The sequence below is a fragment of the Macaca thibetana genome, chromosome 20 (assembly GCF_024542745.1).
Source record: "Macaca thibetana thibetana isolate TM-01 chromosome 20, ASM2454274v1, whole genome shotgun sequence".
Classification (NCBI taxonomy): domain Eukaryota; kingdom Metazoa; phylum Chordata; class Mammalia; order Primates; family Cercopithecidae; genus Macaca; species Macaca thibetana.
The window spans coordinates 25,627,721-25,648,532 of record NC_065597.1 but is presented as its reverse complement, the minus strand read 5'-3'; the positions used below and the strand labels follow the sequence as shown (position 1 = coordinate 25,648,532).

The window sequence follows — 20,812 nt, the reverse complement described above, 5'->3', positions numbered from 1 at the left end:
CAGAAAGAGGGAGGCAAGGCAGATGAAAGGAACCAAAGGAGGGCACAGCAGCCTCTCCTCCCTTTAGTCTATTTCAGCCTCTACTGTTTCCTATTGTAACGATTACCACATTTGTAATTATTTCAACTACTTACTTGTTTTTATCTGCTGCTCCCACAAGACTATAAGCTCCATGAGACACGGATTCAGTTCATCTTGTTTACCTCTGAATTCCCTAAATGCTCAATAAATACTTGCTAAGTGAAGACATGGGCCCCAGGTGGACTCGCCCACACACAGACCCAGGTGCAAATCCCAGCTCACCACTTGTTATTCTGTGATCTTGGGCCAGTTCCTTAAACTCACCAGTTTCTTTATCTGTTAAAAGGGCACAGTAACTATACAGACCTCACCTTCTGAGGATAAAGTACCTAGGAAAGTGCCTGGCATACAGCACTCACTAAGTATCTTTGTTGAGGAAAGCAGGAAGAAAAGAAGGGAAAGACAGCAGGAAAACAAGATAGACACGTTGAGAATCAATACTGCCACAGAACGCAATAATCTTTCTTACTGCAAAAATATGCAGAACTGCAAGGAGCAGAGGTACGCCCTCTTTCTCACACACCAAACTTCATTCAGTGGCTGAGTCAAACTCACTAAGTGTTTTTACAGGGCCCAGTTAGACAGCTGTAGAATCCTGGCCAAAGGACCTGTTTCCTTATAAGTGATAATGATTTAGATAACCTGCATGCATCTTTGCAGCAAATTAGACTTCCCTGCATTCTAACATCTTTTTACTCACTTGAACCTCCAAGAAACCTGGTCCATTTTACAGATGAAAACATTGAAGCTGCTTGCTGAAGATCACACCATGAGTGAGGGGGTGAGCTAGAAACAGGATCCAGGTCCATGGTGTGCTGGAGCCAGTTAGTATCAGGTTGCAAGAGCCCATTGTTAAATTTTTAGGAAACCCTCAGGTTAGTAGATTCAAATTGCCCATGATGGGAGTATTTACACCACAGAAATTGGCAAGAGCTACAAATTACTTGGTTGTATCTTGGTTTGGGTTTTGCTTTTTGGTTTGGGTATTTCTTTAGAGTGGCCCCATTGTTAAACATTTACCAATACACCACTGCCTGGCACCCAGTTGAATATTCTCCTACTACACCAAAAACATAAGTCACCAAGGCTACACCCAACATGCTGAAAGAGGCTCATTAGCATTCACAAAGTGATTGCTGAGGGTAGGAGATCATTATTTGCTTCATGTAAGAATTATTTCCATTGCTGCTGATGGAATGTTCAAGAAACGATTAAAGGGCTTGGCAATGTTTCTCTTAAATATCTTGTGCATGAAAAGTCTCAGAGATTGGTTAATTATAGGGGCTGCACCTCGGTCACTTTATTCAAGGGCATTTCCAGGCCCCCACAGTGGCCATCCCAGATGCAAGCATGGACTGGATCTGCTGGCAATACTGTAATGCAGGTCTTAGGTGCCTCTCCCAGGAACGTTCTGCAGCCTGGATTCCACTCCCATGTAGAGAAGCCCTCAGACCGACCCTGTTTACAATGTCTAACACGTGGTCTCCTTGTTTGACTCTTCCTGCCAATTGGAAGAGTCAGAACTCAAGCTGGCATCCTTAACCTCTCCCCGGCCCTGCCATCTCCATACCCAGCCACCATCAAGGCCTGTCAAGTTATCCGCCTATATGTCTCTTGGATTATCTGAATAGGATTTAGTCCATTCTCGCATTGCTATAAAGAACTGCCTGGGACTGGGTAATTTATAAAGACAAGAGGTTCAATTGGCTTGCAATGCTGCATGCTGTAGAGGAAGTATGGCTGTCAAGGCCTCAGGAAACTTACAACCATGTCAGAAGGGGAAGGAGAAGGAGGCACATCTTCACACAGCAAGCAAGAGAGAGAGGGGGCACAAAGGGGGAAGTGCTATACACTTTCAAACAACTAGGTCTTGTGAGAATTCACTCACTATCACGACAACAGCAAGGGGAAATCCGCCCTCATGATCACCTAATCACCTCCCACTGTGCTTCACCTCCCACATTAGGGATTACAATTTGACATGAGATTTGGCTGGGGACATAGACCCAAACCATATCAGTCTACTTCGCTCATCTGCCCCATCTCTGTACCATCATTCCTGAATCCAGCGTCCCATGATCTCAGCCCTAGACCAGACTTTCCTTTCCATTCTTACCCAGCTCCAACCCATTTGCTACTTATAGCCAGAATGCAAATCTGATCACGTCACTCTGTACCTTTCCCTCATTACCCTCAATGGCTGCCACTTGCTCTGAGAAAAACACCAATATCCTTGCAGTGGTTGACAAGGCCCCATCGACTCTGGCACCTCCCAGCCACACTTCACACCACTGCCTTGGCTGTGTGGTGTTTCCCCTAAATAGAGGCTTCACCCAGACTGTGTCTTCTTCCTGGAATGCCTTTCCCCACCCACGCCCTCTATTGTGTCTTTGTCTGGAAGCCCTACTGCTCCTCCAGATTTGGGCTCAAGCATCAGGTTGTCAAGGAAGTCGCCCAGATCCTTCATCTGCCTCTGATGTCTTTCTTGTATTCATTCATTCATTTGTTCATTCATGTTTGCTGAGTATCTACTATGTGCCAGGCACTGTTCTAAGCCCTGGGAGTATAGAAGTGAACAAATCAAGCCACAATGTGTGCCACAACGGAGCTTATAGTCTAGTGGGGGAGAAAGACAAAGAACACCTAGGCAAAATATTTAGGACGGCATGACCTCACACAGCTGGGCTTCCTTCCCTCATCGCGATTGTCTCCATCTTAAATTATTCATTAATTGCTATTGATCCTTCCTGCCAGGCTGTGAGCCCCGAGCAGAGACGCAGTCTGCCTTATTAGCAGCTGTATCCTGAACACACAAGTGGTGCTTGGAACATAGTAGGTCCTCCACAGAGATCATAGGTATTTACTGGAGCCATTTGGTCTCAGGTGAATCTCCCTGAACTCAAGTTGCTTGAGTGCTTGGGGCCTGGGAGGAAAAGTCCCTAATGGCTGAACTTCTCAGACCCCCTCTTATATGAGAAGACTCCCAGAAGCCTCTTTGGCTGTAACTTTAAGTTAGATAAAGAGTCAGGAAACTTTTTCTCTAAGGGACTAAATAGTAAATATTTTCAGCTTCGGGGGCCAGACAGTCTCAACTCTGTTGTTATAGCACAAAGGCAGCCATAAACAATTATATAAATGAATAGGTGTGGCTATCATCCAATAAAACTATTTATAAAACCAGGCTGCAGGCAGAAATTGGCTCACGGGCCATAATTTGCAACCCCTTAGTTAGATGGTCCCAAATGCCCAACGGCTGATGGCATTTGAGGAGGGATACTCCGCTCAGTCTGAGTCAGCCTCGGTTCTGCTGGCAGTGTCCAGCAACTTTCCACAGGGCCTACATCAATCAGTCCACAGGGAGACAGCCACAGAAGCTCAAGCTTCAGGTGTCTGCAGCCAGCACCTTCTTCCTGCAGCACACAACACAGGAATGCGGTTCCCTAACACCTTGGGGGAAAGAGACATTGGCCTGAAGACCCCGTAAGGCAAGGATGGCGGCTGCCACATTCCTTCCTTCCATTCCCCAGGCTCCTCCAGAGGCTGAGCTCATTTCCGGGCCCTGCCCAGGCATGTGGCAGGGCTGTTGATGGCTGAGCAGCTGCTGCCCTCCGCCCCAGCCCAGCCTGCGTTCAGCTAGGAGACACAGGGTCTTTGTGCCTCTGCAGCAGATCGGGTGACGCTCATTGGTGTCTTTGAAATGAGACATGACATGTCAAAACGTGCCTATTGCTAATGTTAATTTTCAAGAATTTGACTTCTGTTGGCAACTGGCAGAGGAAAAACAATCACTTTTTTTAATATGAGTATATGGAGTTATATTTACCCTGATCTTTGGGGTCTGTAGCTATGGAAAACAAGAATCATCTGAGGCTCACCTGCTGGTATGGGATGAGGCAGACAGATTAGTCTGGTATTTACAGAGCCAGAGAGCATTAATTGTAGCATTAACACTGTGTGTAGAACAGTTGTGGGTGTTAACTGTTAAAACAGATATAAAAACATCACACAAGCTCCAGGACGGTGCTAGGTGTGACAGTGTCCTATGCATAAGAGTACTCGGCCAGGCGCAGTGGCTCACGCCTGTTTATCCCAGCACTTGGGGAGGTGAGGCTGAACTCCACGAGATCAGGAGTTCAAGGCCAGCCTGGCCAAGATGGTGAAACCCCATCTCTACTAAAACTACAAAAATTAGCTGGGCCTGGTGGCGGTCAACTGTAATCCCAGCTCCTCGGGAGGCTGAGGCACAGAATTGCTTAAACCCTGGAGGTGGAGGTTGCAGTGAGCCGAGATCGCGCCACTGCACTCTGACTTGGGTGACAGAGTGAGTCTCTGTCTCAAAAAAAGTACTCTAGGTGACAAAGCTGCAGATGCAACTTTGTCCTGAAGTTACAGAGGTGCTGAATACTAGGACGGTGTTCCCAGAGGCCCTGGCAAGTCTAAGTACAGTAAGTTATTGTGATGTTCTGGTTATGTCTACACCGTGGGGGAGCAACACTCCTGGAATGACGATGTCCAGGTGTCACTGTTCTCCAAGGACAGCGATGCTCTTGGTACAACACTACATAGAGCAGGGGTCCCCAACCCCCAGGCCATTACCAGTCCATGGCCTGTTAGAAACCAGGCCACACAGCAGGAGGTGAGTGGCCCGTGAGCAAGCAAAAGCTTCATCTGTATTTATAATGTCTTCCCAGCACTCGCATTACCGCCTGAGCTCCGCCTCCTGTCAGATCAGCCGTGGCACTGGATTTTCATAGGAGTTAGAACCCTATGTGAACAGTGCATGGCTGGGATCTAGGTCACATTCTCCTTATGAGAATCTAATGCCTGATGATCGGTTACTGTCTCCCATCACCCCCAGATAGGACCATCTAGTGGCAGAAAAACAAGCTCAGGGCTCCCAGTGATTCTACATTATAGTGAGCTGTATAATTATTTCATTATATATTACAATGTAACAACATAGAAATTAAATGCATAATAAATGTAATGTGCTTGAATCATCCCAAAACCATCCCCTGACTTCCAGTCCGTGGAAAAACTATCTTCCACGAAACCAGTCCCTGGTGCCAAAATGGTTGGGGACTGCTGACAGAGAGGGTATGAGGGCCTCTATGTGATCCCAGGGTTTCAGAGTCCCTTGGCTGCCGATGCATGATGACATTTTGTACCAACACACTGGTGTGCCAGGGCTGGTACTGACTCAGAGCTGCAGTGTGTCACTTCTCTGCATAACTCTTACATCTGAAGCAATGATCTGGGTGCTGTGTCTCTCTGGGTGCCGTGTCTCTCTGGGTGCTGTGTCACTCTGGGTGCTGTGTCACTCTGGGTGCTGTGTGCTCAGGAAGGGGCAGTCTCCTTGGTCATGCTGTTCCAAAGCACACATCCACGGAATTCAATCACAGGGAATGAGAAAACGCCGCTCCCTGCCTTTTCAAATAGTCCATCACTGAGAAATTAACTGCATCAATTTGATCAAACCTCAACATTTGTGAAAGCAGAGGTTCCAAACTCAAAAAGCCCTAGAGGCAAGCAGGCAAAATTAGTGAGCACAGAAGGCTAGGTAGTAGAGAGTGGTGGGGATTGTGGCAAGCTACCAAGGCACGTCCTGCCTAAACAGGGCAGTAGCGACTCAGCCCTGTCAAGCATGGCCATGTGGAAGTGTGGACCTAGGGCTGCCTGACCTGACTTTTTCAGAAATACTAGAAACCTGGATTTCTTTTTTTATTAATGTACAATTTTCAAAACATTTGCGCCAAACAAAGTGCATCCACCGCCAAATTTAGTCTGTGGCTGCTACTTGGCAACCTCTGCCCAGAAGCCAGAGTTGCAGGGTTGGGAGAGATGAGTTTCATTACCACCAAGTAGATGTCTCGAGGTTCAACCTGCTAAGCCAGAGGGTGACCCATTTACCTCCACAGACCCTGGCTCAGTCGGCACTTCAAGTTAGAAATGTCCTTTCTTCTCCTCTCCTGCCTTCCCCGAAGCTGCCTCTCTCAGCAGAGAAAGATGACTTTCCGCCCTAACTCTAGAATAAGGCCACTGCTGAGTGCCTACTGCAGAAGCAAGAGATCCTACAGCCCAACCATTGTCTGTGCAGCCTGTTCATACCTGGGGAGCCAGGCCTGGGATCCCAGGTGGCTGCAGAAGAAGCAGGCTGTGGGGAATTATATTGGCAACATCCTTCAGGAGGGTCAGATTCTCATAGGTGCAGGGGCACCTGGTCGACAGCTAAATAGAAACAATGCCGAAACCACTGGTCACTTGGTTTGATTCTGTCCAGCTGATTATTGTAATTGGATGACAGGTGGATATTTCCCTCTCCTTTTCAATGGGTGTTGGAAAGTGAGTGGACCAAGCTCAGGAGGCATGCTTCTGGGTGGTTATGTAAGGGGGAAGGCTATCTCCTTCCACAGGCAGAACTGTTCCTGCCTTTTGGCTGCCTAAAGAATAAAATCAAGTCCAACCAAAGTCAAATGCCAGGAAATTTCAAACTTCCTCACATTCCATATTGCATTGTCTACAAAGGTCTTTGAAATTCTCCCTGCTCCAATACTCACAGGGGATACAGAGTTGAAGAATGAATTAGAACAGAACCAGCTACAATAGGGGAAAAGAAAGAAAGCAAAAAGAAAACTAGTGAGAAAGCAAGAAAGCAAGAAAGCAAAAGAAAGCAAGCAAGCAAGCAAGAAAGAGAGAGACAGAGAAAGCAAGAAAGCAAGAAGAAAGCTAGCAAGAAAGCGAAAGCAAGCAAGCAAGCGAGAGATACAGAAAGAAAGAAAGACAGTGAAAAATGGCAGGATTTCTCATTTGGGGATGCTTGTGGCAGATAATGTGTAATAAGGAGAATAGTTTTGTTTTGATGGAGTTGCTACGTTGAAGTTCTTTAAAATGAGCTGTAGATTCAGAATTTTGTAATGCTGTGGATGGAGCCCTCTTCTGGAGAAATTTTTCAACAGGTATTACAAGATCAAAATGCATAGAGATGTAAACACTCGCTCAGATGCGCACACAGAAACACTGTTGGCTACTTAGATGATATGATTGTCACTCAGGTGTAAATTAAATCCATAGTTTGTCCTTTTCCTTACCTTCCACTAAATATAAATTAACTAGACTCCCCGAGCAATTGTATTTTTGGAAGGAAATAAGGATGTTTTCAAGAACCTAGCTATACTTTACTCTAAACATTGAACTTCAGATTGAGGCTCAACTTACACATCCAAGTGCTGATACTTTTAGATATGTTGGTTTGTTGGGCAATTTCACTATAACACATAGAGGATACTTCTGGAAGGAAATAGATTTTACTTAATGGAAAACCCAAGGGCTAAAGATAGAAAAGGGGAGAAGGGAGGGAGGCAGAGTAGGAGCGATCAGCTAAGATGACTGTTGGGGCTTTTAGTATAGACTGTGGAATTACACAAGTTCCAGATTACATACTCAGCTTTGCAGTTTATTAAACCTGTTTTGGGACTTGCTAAAAAAAATATTCAGACAGGTGAACTCTATCACTGACTCCTTTTACTACATATTCCGTTTCCCTAGTGCTCTGGAAATCTTACAGGCTGTCATGTATCAACCCCAGGGGGGCAGGGGACAGCACTCTCTTCAACCCTGTGTCTTTTTCCTCATCCAAAAGGTTCTGCAAATCAACAGTGCTCTTAAAACATAACACACATTTGCAGGAGCACTACAAGACACTGATTCTCATTGAAAATCCTGAAAATCAAGATTCTGACCCCAAGAGAGAACTCCCCACTTTATAGCGAAATCTCAGAATTCCATGGAACATTTTTAGTCACTCCCAAGTGACTGTCCTCCAAGCCTGAACCACTCCCTAAATTCCTAATTCTTGGGGGATTACTCATTCATTGTTAGAACTCTTGGTTAGTTGTAAGTGCTACCCAAATAGGGAGGGGAATCACATTTACCACGGAATTTTTTGCTCATTTCTTTCTTGATTTGTTTCGTACTCATTACTTATCATAGGCAAATTCCAGAGGCCACTTCTGGGACAGACTTCCCCAAAACACCCCAGGGGATAGGAGAGGTGAGTGTTCAACGGTGCCAGCTTCCAGTCATTGATGCTTAGAATTCCTCACCTCCTACCAAAATGCCTAAAACAACAAGCAAGCCAGTAGGCTTACAGAGATTGATGGCTTCCAAAGCCAGACCCAATGCTTTACAACTGTGGTGGAAAAAAACATACAGGCTTGCCTGAACACCACCAGGGCCGAGTGACTAATTTGCTTTATTACATTGTTTTTTCCTTCTGTTTTCTCTCTGCCTCAGGAAAGTTTTGTTTTTACTTGTCGACTCAAAGCCTTCAAGACTTTCCCCACTTTTTTCTATGGCACACAGAGCTCTGCAGTGGAGCTTCTTGCCGGTTAACTGGATTGCATCAAAATGATTTTTCTGTGAGGTACTATTGCTACCGGGATATCCATTACTATCCTAATGTGGACATTTGCTCTGATATGCATAACAATTGAAAATAGAAATAAGCCTCTCAGGGCAATCATTTCAATTCACAGCTAAATCTCTGCTTCCTTCGTCTAAATAAATAGAGTGAGCCTTCAGAACCCACCTGTGCCAGCCTGGCCCTGGGTGAGGAGACCCACCAGTTCATTTGCAATAAGAACCATGCACAGAGCCCTTAGTGCATAAAAATCGATCTTGGGGCCCTGTCACGTGGTCTGTCTTGCTGTAAAGGCGGCATAACTTTGGGCAAGCCCTGGAATCTGAACTGAGGTTGAAACCTGCCAAGAAAAAAAGAGGACTGTGAAGTCCTGGACAACGCAATGGTAAGTGCTCTCAGACACCCACAGCTCCCAGAGTGGCATGCATTGCATAGGACATCCTGTTGAATGCAATCCTATCCACTCAGCAGTCCTAGGAAGGCAGCAGATTATTTTACAATGGAGAACTTGGAAGCTCAAAGAGGTTAAACAACTTGCCCAGGGTGGTACCACTAGCAGATGGCAGGAAGGATCTGTCTCAATCCTTTCTGTCTGAGGCATGCTCCAAACCGCCTTGCTAAACTGGGGTATATGTACACACATACAGCCTTAGGAATCTTTAGGTTACAGGACATCTGGAAAACTGGTTCACAGCCAGGCTTGGGATCCATGGCAAGACTCAAGATTGTAGAGACCCCAAGATAATCAACCAGCAAAGCCTGGTAGAAAAGGAGCTATAACTGGGCAGTCCTCAATGGGGACTGTATATCCAAGAAAGAAACAACCCAGGAGCATGGGAGCGGGCTCAGCAGCCAGGCACTTGAATCTCCCCTGGTACTATCACCCATCACTGCATTCTGAGACGTTAGCCCATTTCCAAAGTCTAACCCCAACATTGCTCTAGCAGTGTCTCCCCTTAGAAGGCTGCTCGTGTCTCCCCATCCCAGACAGTCCCTACCTGGGACCCCAACTCCCTTCCCCTCCCTCTCACCCGCAAACTCACACCTGAGGCTCTACCCCAGCCAGGAACTCAACACTTATTCCTAGCACCCTGAGGCACTCCCTGTATCTTTCCCTCCTCTCTGCCCGGCCCTGCCCTGCCCTGGCTCCTATCCACCCACTTGAAGGCTGCCAGCTCACTCCAAGTCCCAAAGCCTGCCAGAGAGGCGATGGGGGACTGGATCGGGTGCTCTCCGAAACCACAGGCCCCCGAGCAGCGCTGGGCGTGCCCCCCACAGCCGCCAGCACCCCAGGCCTGGCCTCGGAGCGCTGCTTTCCTGCACTCAAACTTCCCGAAATCTCTGAGATGCAGAGGTGATTGCAGGCTGACCGCGTCTCCCTCGCCCCCTCTCCTGGTTGGCGGGCCCTTCCCTCGCGCCGCAGCGCTCGGAGGGTTAACAGGCAGCTGCAGCCCGGGTGGGCAAGGCTTGAACTTTTCTCTGCGCTCCGCTCCCGCCCAGGGAAGGCAGCAGAGGCGGCAGCCCGGGATCAGGCCGGAGCTCCAGCTGGCTGGACAATAGGGGTGCGGGGGGCTGGGGCCTGCGCCCTGGCGGGGGACGCGCTCCGGCCCTTTCGGGCCCGGGTCTGTGAGCAAAAGGACCCCGATGCGGGTGCGGCCGGCGCCGGCGCCTTTGAGCGACAGCGGCAGCCGGGCTGCGGCTCTCTGCTGCCCCGAGGCGCCTTCCAGCGCGCAGCCGGGCTGTGCCAGGGGGCCCGGGCGCCCCGGGAAGTCGGTGGTGCCTGCTCGGCCTCTCCAGCCCCGCAGCCCGCAATCCGGACTCGAGCAGCGCTTCCGCCGCTGGGCGCTGGGCTGGGTTGGAAACCGCGGCTCGTTGGAGTCGCCTCCAACTGAGTCTTTCTCCAATGCACGGAGCCTCCGGAGGAGGGAACCAAAGTTACCCCACTTGATGTGGGCGAGAATGTCGCCCCTGCTAGCAAAAAAGGACCGGGAGCTCTCTCCTCCTCCCGTGAACAAACCTACACACACACACACACACACACACACACACACGCCAGAGTGGAAGCCTGTGTGTGAGGGGGTGCCTAGGATCTCTGGGCTCGGAATGACCTCCCTACCGAGCCCTGATCTGTCTTCGCCGCCGCGACCGGAGGCCCCGACCCCCCGAAAGCCCCCTCACCCTGCCCGTGCCGGGCGATCTGAATGCGGAAACGGGGCGCGGAGCGCGCCCGGCAGCTCCTCTTCCCTACCTGGGACAGGAGAACGCACAGAACGAGCGGAGTTCTCGGCTGCATTTTGTCCGACTAGAAGCGCCCGGCGGCGTTTTCATTCATGCACGCGGCTGCACTGAGCATATTTTCCGTGGGAGCCAGGCTTTGAGGAGAGGCTCTGCCTCGCCAGCCAGCCAACTTCCCAAATAGATCAGCAGCAGCATCACGAAAGCATTGGGTAGAGGCTGATGACCAGGACCAATGGCTTTACAAGACGGATTCCTTCATAACGCTCCCTCGTTTTGCATGGCAGATACGGGGTGAGCACCTCGCGAGGAGCGAGCCCCGCGGAGGTGGCAGCCCATTTGCTTCTTTGGACTGTTGGGGCTCAGCCTCACAAATCACGCTGGGCAATGCCAGCTGATTCCACTTTTCCAGAGAATGGAATTGCACGGGGGACTGGCGGCCACTTCCAGCCTAGTGCAAAAAGATTCTCTTTATTAAAATGTTAATAAGATCTACTCTATTTCCAATAAATCAAATAAAATGACCCCAGCAGTTCCAGCCCTTTCTATGCCTGGCAAGCCTTGGCAGTGGATTTTTTTTTTCTTTTTTCCTTTTTTACCCCCATTGTGGCCCAAGTCATGATGGTGTTTGGTGTTTTCCTGCCATCTCACAAATCACAAAGGGGACAGATCAATTGGAGTTTGCAGAAAAAATTCCATCAAGGGGCAATAGATTTTATTAACTGCTCAGGTGAGAGTCTGACTAGCCACCTACTCCACAAATGTGCATCTGGCACCAAAGCTGGGATCTGGATTGGAGAAAACTTCTTTTTTTATGTATGGATGTTACCTCTCAGAAGCTCTGAACTACCCCCAGGTACTCAGAACAGCCGTAGTCACTGCTTAAGGGATTTTATAAACGGGGTGCTTTGGGACTGAGGGTAAGAGGGACATCTAAGTCTGCCTTCCCTAGTAGAAATCTAAGAATATGCAGGGAAGACCTTAATTTATCATTTCCATGCAGCCTTCCTTTAAAAAGAATTTAAGGTGTTTTACATTAAAGGACATTTGTGCAATAGAATTTATGAACCAAAATAGAAAATCTGGGCCAGAAGGAAAAGTTCAGCAAACTGAAATGACAAGCCCAAATTCTAATGTATTTGCTCTGATTTGGACAAGAGCTTCCTGATAGCCAAAGCAATAAAAGAAACATCAGTTACACAGTTTTGTTGTAGAAACATGTAGGCAATGTCTTTCAGCATTATTTTCCATGGGCTAAATACAGGAATAAGTGCATTATGTAACATGTAACATAACAGGACACTGAGCAATGGACCATGCCAAGATCCAGTGGACGGGGATGTATTTCTAGCATCTGGCACAGGGCCTGGAACATGGAGATAGCAATTAGTGTGTGTTAAAGAAATAGATGGCTAGACTCAATCAAGATGCAGCAGAAGGTGGGGAGGGGCAAGGAGTCTGGAGCCACATCATCTAGGCACAGCCCCCAGATCTGCCACTTACTCATAAGTTACTCAAACTCTCTGCCTCCATTTGTTCACAGGTAAAATGAAAATACGATTATATTGAATTCATAAGGTTGTGGTGAGGATTAAGTGACAACATAACCACTGAGTAAATATAAAGCGATGTGCCTTTCCTTCATTGGCTACTGTTTGGTCAGAAGGTTATCTCCTGTGGTCCCAAGGTCATTGATAAAGATGCAGTGATGTCTGAAGCTTGGCTGCTGTAGCCAGCACTGGCCCAACAGATGGCAATGTTGGCAAAACAACCCCCAGATGAAACTGGGAAAGGTGAATCTTGCTGCTTCACCCACTCATTTCCCTGCCTAAATAGGGTCATCTGTCCCGGAGCCTCTGATCAATACAGTCTGACAGATGATGTCACAGATCATGACACTTTGGAATCCATGTGTGTGGATATCTATCCTCACGTCTCCCTCTGGTTTACCAGGGAACTTCGGAGTCAAACAGGCTTCAAATCAAGGCATCCGGAAATATCCAGACTTTTCTCCATTCCAAGGAGGGCATCATCTTGTCATTCAGGGCCAGTTAAACTGAGCCCATGGCTTAGCAATACAAAGATAGCGAAAGAGAGCAGAGGACAGCTTGGGAGGTGATAAACCATCATGAGGAACTAGACCACAGAAGACGAGGATCTAGCTAGGTTTCTATCTGCAGCAGCTCAGTTAAGGGAAGCAGTCCCTCAGAGGAGGGAGTGTCCAAGGCTGCCTTCTAAGGACAGTTCGGTGCTGTGGATTTTATAGTTCTGCTGGCCTTCTGTGGTCTCCCCATTCCCTTGTCCTTAGTGCTGATTACCAAATATTTCCAATGTTTCCCCTTTTGGGATCATGGTAGGATTGCATTTGCTGGCCCCCTTGTCCGGGGGTGGGGCAGTGTGTGTACATCTAGCCAATGACCCATGTGCAAAAGCACCATGTCCCTTCAAGCCTGGAGCATTTAATTGCCAGTGTCAGACAGATTGGTTTCCCTGGATGTGCTTTTTGCCCCAGTATTTCCCCAAGGGGGGAAAAAGTATTGGGTGAGACAGCTTGGTTTGGCCAAGGGCAATTCTCTGGTTTGTCCTCAAATTCATCAACTATATATAAAAGGAGGCCATTGGCAGTATGACCAGTAATGAGTTTGTGATGCCCAGGCCATGGAAGACCTCATGAGTCTGATGCTACCAATTAAGATGGATGTCATTTGGTGAAAATCCTGCTGATTCTATCCCCTGCAAAGTCCTGCTCAGGCATTTGCAAAGGTCCCAGGCTTTTGTCCTGGGCTGTTCTACTGGCAGGCAGAGTGGCTCCGGTAAACCTCACCTGATTCCAGGTGGGTGTGCCCAAAAGGCCAGTCTGCATTCCTTTCTTGCCTCAATCCCCACAGATTGGCTTTTCAGGAGTGAGAGGAGTTGACTTCTGGAGTCTCCTTAGGCATTGAGGCTCACTTCTGTAATCCCACAAGGTTCCAAACATGCCGAGCCTACTAAGGTGGAAAAAGATTTGTCAGAAAGATAAGACCTGAATTGAGATCTTCAGATTCCACCTACATGAGGCAAGTCACTTTTGTACCCTAAGACTCAGTTTGTTATCAATAAAATGGGAATAATAACATGATAACACTCCTAGGACTATTGTAAATATTGATGTTTCTCTTCCCCTCTATCATCTATTCCTCTCAACTTTCAGAGAATGTGCATTTCACCAAACAACCAGAGATCATACTTTGTCCAACAAAAACAGAAGAAAAATTATTTCATTCCAATGATAAAAGGCTTCTGAAGAAGAAATCCGTTCTTCTTTGTTTTGCTTTGCTTTTTATTTAGTTCCCTAATAGGGGTTTTTTGGCTGATGAATTGATTGATGTGGCAAATAAATACTAAAGCTGAACCCTACATATCCCCACTCTGCCGCCTACCCCGTATCATCCCCCGACTAAGCCCCAGCTGCTGTAGCATCTGTGGGCTCCTCGAGAAGCTGTGTCTGCCTTTAGACACATTTAAGGTTCACACCCCTTTTCCAGACGCATCAGCCTAGCTTGGCACTGAAGGAATAATCCAACAGCCAGCAGCTGCCTCCTGTGGGTGCCAAGGGTTGAGCTTGTTTCCTGTCCTTGGCTGATGTTGATGAAGGCATTCCACAGTGGGTGGATGTGGCTGTATGAATGTGTGCATGTTTCTGTGTGTATACGTACGAGCACATGGGTGTGTGTGTGCAGGGGGAGGGGGTGACTGGCTTGTAGTCCAGCAGAGATAATGTATTCGAATTCTGTTATGCTTTCAATGTGCTGCTATGATGAGGCATTTGTATAGAGCGGGGTTAATCCAGCCAGAAGCCCTTATGCAACAACGCAGCGATTAGGCGTGTCTGGGGACCTGGGTAACTGGGACCTACTCGCACAGCATGCAGGGAAGATCGTATCACATAGCACTACCACATACCTTCATGCTAATGCCTCACCCCTGCAATGGGAACGCCTGCTAAAAACACCCAAGATTAGGACAACGCACCACCCTACAAGTCTCCCTGGCTACCAAAGTGCTGACCAAAAGCAGCATTCCTGATCGCTCTTAAGCCACAAACACTGCTTCATGTTTCTTCCTGGCCCCTGCATTACTTGACCTTCTGCTACGCATTGTTGCGTGCATTATCATCTCAATCCTTCACTCCAGCCTGCATCTGTGCCCTTTGCCCCTTGGCCTTGGGTTTAGCCGTGCGACTTCTGTGACAAATTAAATGAAGCAGAAGGGATGAGGTGCCAGTTATAAGCTCAGGTCCCAAGAGACCCTCTGTGTTTTAGCTTGCTCTAGCAAAAGCTCCTACTGATGTCTTGAAAAGAGCATTTGTGGGCTATCCCACTGGTCCTAGGAGGAAAGATGAGCCCCTCATGGGCCCACAGATGCTTGAACAAGCCCACCAGAATCTGCCCAGCTCAGCTGATTGCCAGGTATGTGACCTGAAAACAAACAATTGCTTTACATTTTGAGGTGATTTGTTTTGTAGCAATAATTAATGAGTGATTACATCTGTTGGCTTGCTGTCTGTCTCTTCCTCTGGAATATAAGCTCATTTCTGTATTTTTACTGCTATATGCTCAGAACAAGGTCTGGAGCATGGCAGGTGCTTAGAAAACTTGGTCTGAGTGGGTAAATTAAGTGGCTTTTGCGTTGAAAAATGTGTGATGCTGAGAGGCCCATCACATGTAGCTCCCTATGATGCAAGGTCTTCTCGCAATAGTCCAGACCAGGACTAGACACAGTGAAGAACATGTGTGAGCCTGTGGGTGTCTGAAGATCTTTTGTGGAGGACACATAGGGTGTGATATCCTTCTGAATTTCCTCGATGTAGGCAGAGCCCACACATCTAAGAATAAGACAAAAAAATACTCCTTCATCTTTTTAGGTTCTGCCCTAATACAGTGTCCTCTGTGATATGTTTAATACAAGCATAACTTCCACACTAGCAATGGAGATGAAACCAGGGGTGACTTTTAGGCCATCTCAGTTAAATTGGCCCAATTGTCTTTAGTGCTTCAGTCCCTCATGAGAAGCAAAACTGGGCATTCAGACACTAATTTTTATTTTCTGAACAAGAAGCAGTTAAAACCCCCCTCTAGGTGTCTCCCTTACCCAAAATTAGTGGCTGGGGTTATTTTTACACAGAGAATCATCTCAGTGCCAATTCAGTATAGCAATGATGTTTACAGTGTGGCCCAAGACCGGCAGCATCAGCATCACCTGGAAACTTGTCAGCAATGAAAATTCACAGGTAGGTCAAGCCCCTAGTTCTACTGGTTTGGAAATTCTGGGGTGGAATCTAATATTCTGTGTTTAACAAGCCCTTGAAATGTATACTTTGAAAACCAATGCTCCAGAGAGTTCTCCACTACTCACTCACAAATATTTATTTATTCATTCAAAAAATATCCCTAAAGTCCCTATTGCATATTAGCCCCTAGGTTAAGCAACAGGGAAATAAATTATGAGGCATGGTGTGTATGCTTAAGAAAATATGACTAATTGGGAGAAATGCTGTTATAATGTGCTACAGGGGGTGCTGAAACATAGTCAAGGTAGCCAGAGCTATGGAGGATAATGTGTTTAAGAAAAGACGAGGGGGCCGGGCACACTGGCTCATGCCTGTAATCCCAACACGTTGGGAGGCTGAGGCAGGTGATCACTTGAGTCCAGAAGTTCAGGACCAGCCTGGGCAACATGGTAAAACCCCATCCTCACAAAAAATACAAAAATTAGCTGGGTGTGGTGGCACATGCCTGTGGTCTCAGCTACTCAGGAGGCCGAGGTGGGAGGATCGCTTGAGTCCAAGAGGCAGAGGTTGCAGTGAGCCAAGATTGTGCCACTCTACTCCAGCCTGGGTGACAGAGTGAGACCCTATCTGAAGGAAAAAGATAAAAATAAAAAAGAAGAGACAACGGATCCACTGCTGGTTTCCATTATGTGTCAAAAACCATCATGGGTCTCCACTTTGCAGATGCTGTATTTTTCATATCCATTGATGAGAAAAGAAATAACTGCAAAGGAAAGCTCATAATTCAACCCTTCCTTCTAGCAGAATTTGAAGTTTATTCTTTACAACCGCATATAGGTAAAGGTCCAAAACGACAGTGTCTGTGTTTGTGTCGGGGGTATCATTTATTCACTTGACAAGCAATGCTTACTGTGTGTTTAGATAAGATCTCTTACAATGGCTTCTCAGCCCTCCTGTCCCAATCTGCCCGTCTCTTCTCCCCAAGTCAGGAATCACTGAGCTAGAACAAAGGGAAAGTGAAGAAAAAAAGGCATTTGTGGAAGTGGCTGGTGACCAGAGGGATGGCAGAAGGCAAGGTTGGGCAGTTTAGGGGTTCAGATGAGAACCAGCTTAATCAACCTTAGGAGACTAAACTTTATCCTACTGGCAAGAGGGAATCATTTAAACTGCTTAAACAGTGGTTTAATGTCTAATTTACAGTTTAGGAAGATCATTCCAGCCACATTGGAAGATGGATTGAATTGAGGCCCAGAATTGAGGAAGAGAGACTTTTTAGCAGACTGTTGTACACAACATAGAGAAGACAACGAGAGCAAGAACTCTTTTTATCAGGTTCCTAACTACTGAGTGGTATACAAATATGACATGGACATCTCTCCTTCTGCCCCACACAGTGTCTGGCACAAAACATGAGCCTACGCAATAGTAGATGAATAAATGAATAGTAGATGAAACTTACTTATGAATGTGGTAGATTTGCTTTGAGCCCTAATTCTTCACCTCTACCTGGATCTAATTCTTGCTTCATCAAAGGTGTAGTGAACATACTGCATTTGACTTTGGGCTTGTCCATTTGGCTTGCACTGGTGAATCAAATGAGATGGAGATGGCAGTGTGCACTTCTAAGCATACATCTTAAGAGCCCTTTGTTCTCTTGTGCCACTGCCATTTCCACGAAAGGAACATTTCCTGGATGTCCAGCTGGTTCAAAAAAGATGAGAAACATGTGAAGCTGAGACACTCCATTCCATCTCACACCTGCAGTGAGATCTGACTGCCCCAGCCTAGGTCAGACCAGTCAAACCTCAGCCAATCCATTGGAATAAATCTTTACTCCCATATGACACAGAGATTGCTGTGATTGCTTTATCCAGAAATAGCTGACTTATATATAAATGAACCCCCTTCTTGGGATTATGTGTAGCTCAGGGAATGGGCAAAAAGCTGAATACTTACATCTAGCATAGATATTTACATGGGTACAGCCAACACTTAATGTCTATCACAAATTCAATTCCTTGATAATTCCTTGACTCACCAAATGGCCCTCTCCTTCTATCCATCTAATCCAAGCTGACTGTCCCCTTGCAAATCCCATTTCCTCTTCAATATTTACTGCAAAGCTACTGAATTTCTCTCTGGTTGTTTTTCTTATGCCAACATGATTGTAAGGCCATCACTTAACAATTACTTGGGAAAATTTATTTACAATGCAATGCAGATTGGTGAATGTTTGCATTGGATAAATTTATTTACAATGTAATCCAAATCTGCCAATGCCTCTAGTAGATAAAATTGTGCTGCTCCTATAAAAAGCAACCCATTCGGTTAATGGTTTCTATGGTCTTTTATGGATAGACCAAGGTCAGGACTACCATAATGAGTTGGGGAAAGTTAATCGGTGGAAGCAAGTTAAGCACAGAAAACTGTATTTTAATGATTCTGAATGTGTGACAGCTGTCAGAATTTAACCAAATGAGACCCAGAAAAGGCAAATAATTGAGCTAGAACAAAGGGAAAGTGAAGAAAATCTGAGGTTCTGTGGATTTTAAATGACAGGTGTGCAATTTCCATTAAGTCAGGGATGATGTCTGTCCCTCTCTCTCGGATGCTCATTGCCTGCACATTGCCTGGCACTGAGCAGACATTTAATAGACAGGAGTGGGATGCATCAGTAAGAGAGTGCAGGTGCATTGTGGAGTTCTTCCTTATTCCTGCAAGTCTGCTGTTTCTAATACTTACATTTGCTGCAGCAAAACAAAATATCCAACAGCACATCTCTTGTACCTCAGCATCCATCTCCCACAGGTTCTCAAAGTGCAGTCCTATTTGGCATCCCCATTCAGTCCCAAGACTCCAAGTGGACATAGAAATTGTCTACACTGGTCCTGTATCCAATGCATAAAAGTTGAAAGTGAGTATGTTGACTCACTAAATTCTCTCTTAGCGCATGATAGAAAAGGGAAGCTCACCACGGCCCACAAGGTCTTACAAAGCTCTCTCCTGTCTCCCTCTCCAAATTCATTCCATTTCCACTTCCCCCTTGCTCACTGCACTCTGCCCTTCTCTTGGCTATCAAATCTGTCAAGCTCTTCCCCACCCCTGCACACATTCTAGTCTCTCCATCTGGAATGTTCTTTTCCCCCACTTCTAGGTCATTTTCATCCTTCCAGAATTGGTTTTGATGTCACCTCTTCAGAAGAGGTGCTGTCCCTCTCCAGTCACCCTTCATTGGCTCATGTCCTGGTTGTTTCTTTCGTGTAACTTCCTATCATTTGTCACCATTTTATTTGTTGTTAGCTTTTTATGTTTGTTTCCCTCACTAGAATATGAGTTCCATGATGGCAACTAAATATCTCTTAATTTATGATTGGACTCCAGTACTTAGAACCACAACTGCTTCATGACAAGCACTTAATAATTTCTTTTTTTTTTTTTTTTCTTTGAGACAGAATTTCACTCTTGTTGCCTAGGCTGGAGTGCAATGGTGTGATCTCAGCTCACTGCAACCTCCACCTCCCAGGTACAAGCAATTCTCCCATCTCAGCCTCCCAAGTAGCTTGGATTACAGGCATGCGCCACCACGCCCAGCTAATTTTTTTGTATTCAGTAGAGACGGGGTTTCACTGTGTTAGTCAGGCTGGTCACGAATTCCTGACCTCAGGTGATCCATCTGCCTTAGCTTCCCAAAGTGCTGGGATTACAGGCGTGTGTCACCGCGCCCAGCCTACTCTATTTCTTAAGAAATAAATTAACAGATGATCTTACAGCCAATGAGAGTGGATGGGCCAGTGACTCTCTAAATGCATTAATCTCATCAGGAATACCAAATGGTCCAATGCTCGATGATGGCAGGACACTGCCAAGGAACCACTGTGCAAAAATATGGCCAGGAATAAGAATGCGTAGTTAGAAGGCTCATATTATATAAACCATAAGACCAAGGGCCCGGGGCCCTGCAGGCAAACCAAGCAGATTACAACCTATTCTCTTTGCCAAGAGCAATCTCCTGTGGGTCGTGGGGCATGCCCTGGGTGGACTGAGGACGCCGTTGTCCCAAGGTGAATCTGGAGAGACTGAGTTGAACCAGGGCACACCCGAGCAAGACATGGTAGAGTGTTTTCAACACTATTTTATCTTACTTGACAGGTCAGGAATTCATCTAAAGCCTTTTCAGAGTGCCAGGTTCTTGTTTGTGTAATGAATCTATTGATTCACTTTTTGTCCCCAGGAGACTGCAAAGATCAGAGAGTGTCAAGAGAGAAGACAAAGAATTCTCGTTGCTTGTCATGGAGCCTCTGGGTGAAGAGACAGGTCTCAGCATATTCCCAGAAGAAGCCCATGGCCCAGTTACTATTCTTTGGGGGGGTTAAATGGTTATTTATTCCAGGATTTACTTACTTTAGTATTCTCAGCTAATGTTGCCTTGGATGCCCATAAATTGTCCCTCTCTTAACAAAGAAAGTAGAGTACGACAACACATTCATTCATTCAGCAATTGTTTTTATAAGAAGCAAGATATTGTTAAAAAAAAAAAAAAAAAAAAAAAAGAAAAAAGAAAAGAAGTACATTTCTGGAATCAAGCTAAGTGATTGGTTTGTAGGTTGCCAGTCTCTCAAACTCCTCAGTCTGATTTCCATATTGTTGCCAGGGCAATTTTTAATTCAACCAATAAATATCAAGTGTCTACTATGATCCATGCATAATTTGACTCAGCAGTTAGTTACAGCAAGTTTGTCCCTGTTCTTTGTGGTAGCTACGTACAACCTTCAGTGGCCTCTCATTGCCCTTAGGTTAAAGTCCAAAGA

At 46.4% G+C, this 20,812-nt stretch overlaps 2 protein-coding genes across 6 annotated transcripts in view; one reads left to right on the top strand and one right to left on the bottom strand.

Moving 5' to 3' along the window:
* The window catches only part of CDH13 (cadherin 13), a 1,164,483-nt gene extending 1,153,396 nt beyond the window's left edge, over window positions 1–11,087 (bottom strand). Inside the window, exon 1 of one of the 2 annotated variants that reach the window (XM_050775044.1) lies at window positions 10,749–11,087. In XM_050775044.1, the coding sequence (XP_050631001.1) occupies window positions 10,749–10,793 (45 nt within the window). In that variant the 5' untranslated portion in view covers window positions 10,794–11,087. The remainder of the gene's footprint in view (window positions 1–10,748) is intronic. The other variant, XM_050775045.1, reaches the window with a different exon arrangement.
* MPHOSPH6 (M-phase phosphoprotein 6) overlaps window positions 1–20,812 on the top strand; it is a 1,084,238-nt gene that overhangs the window by 594,691 nt on the left and 468,735 nt on the right. The window lies entirely within an intron of this gene.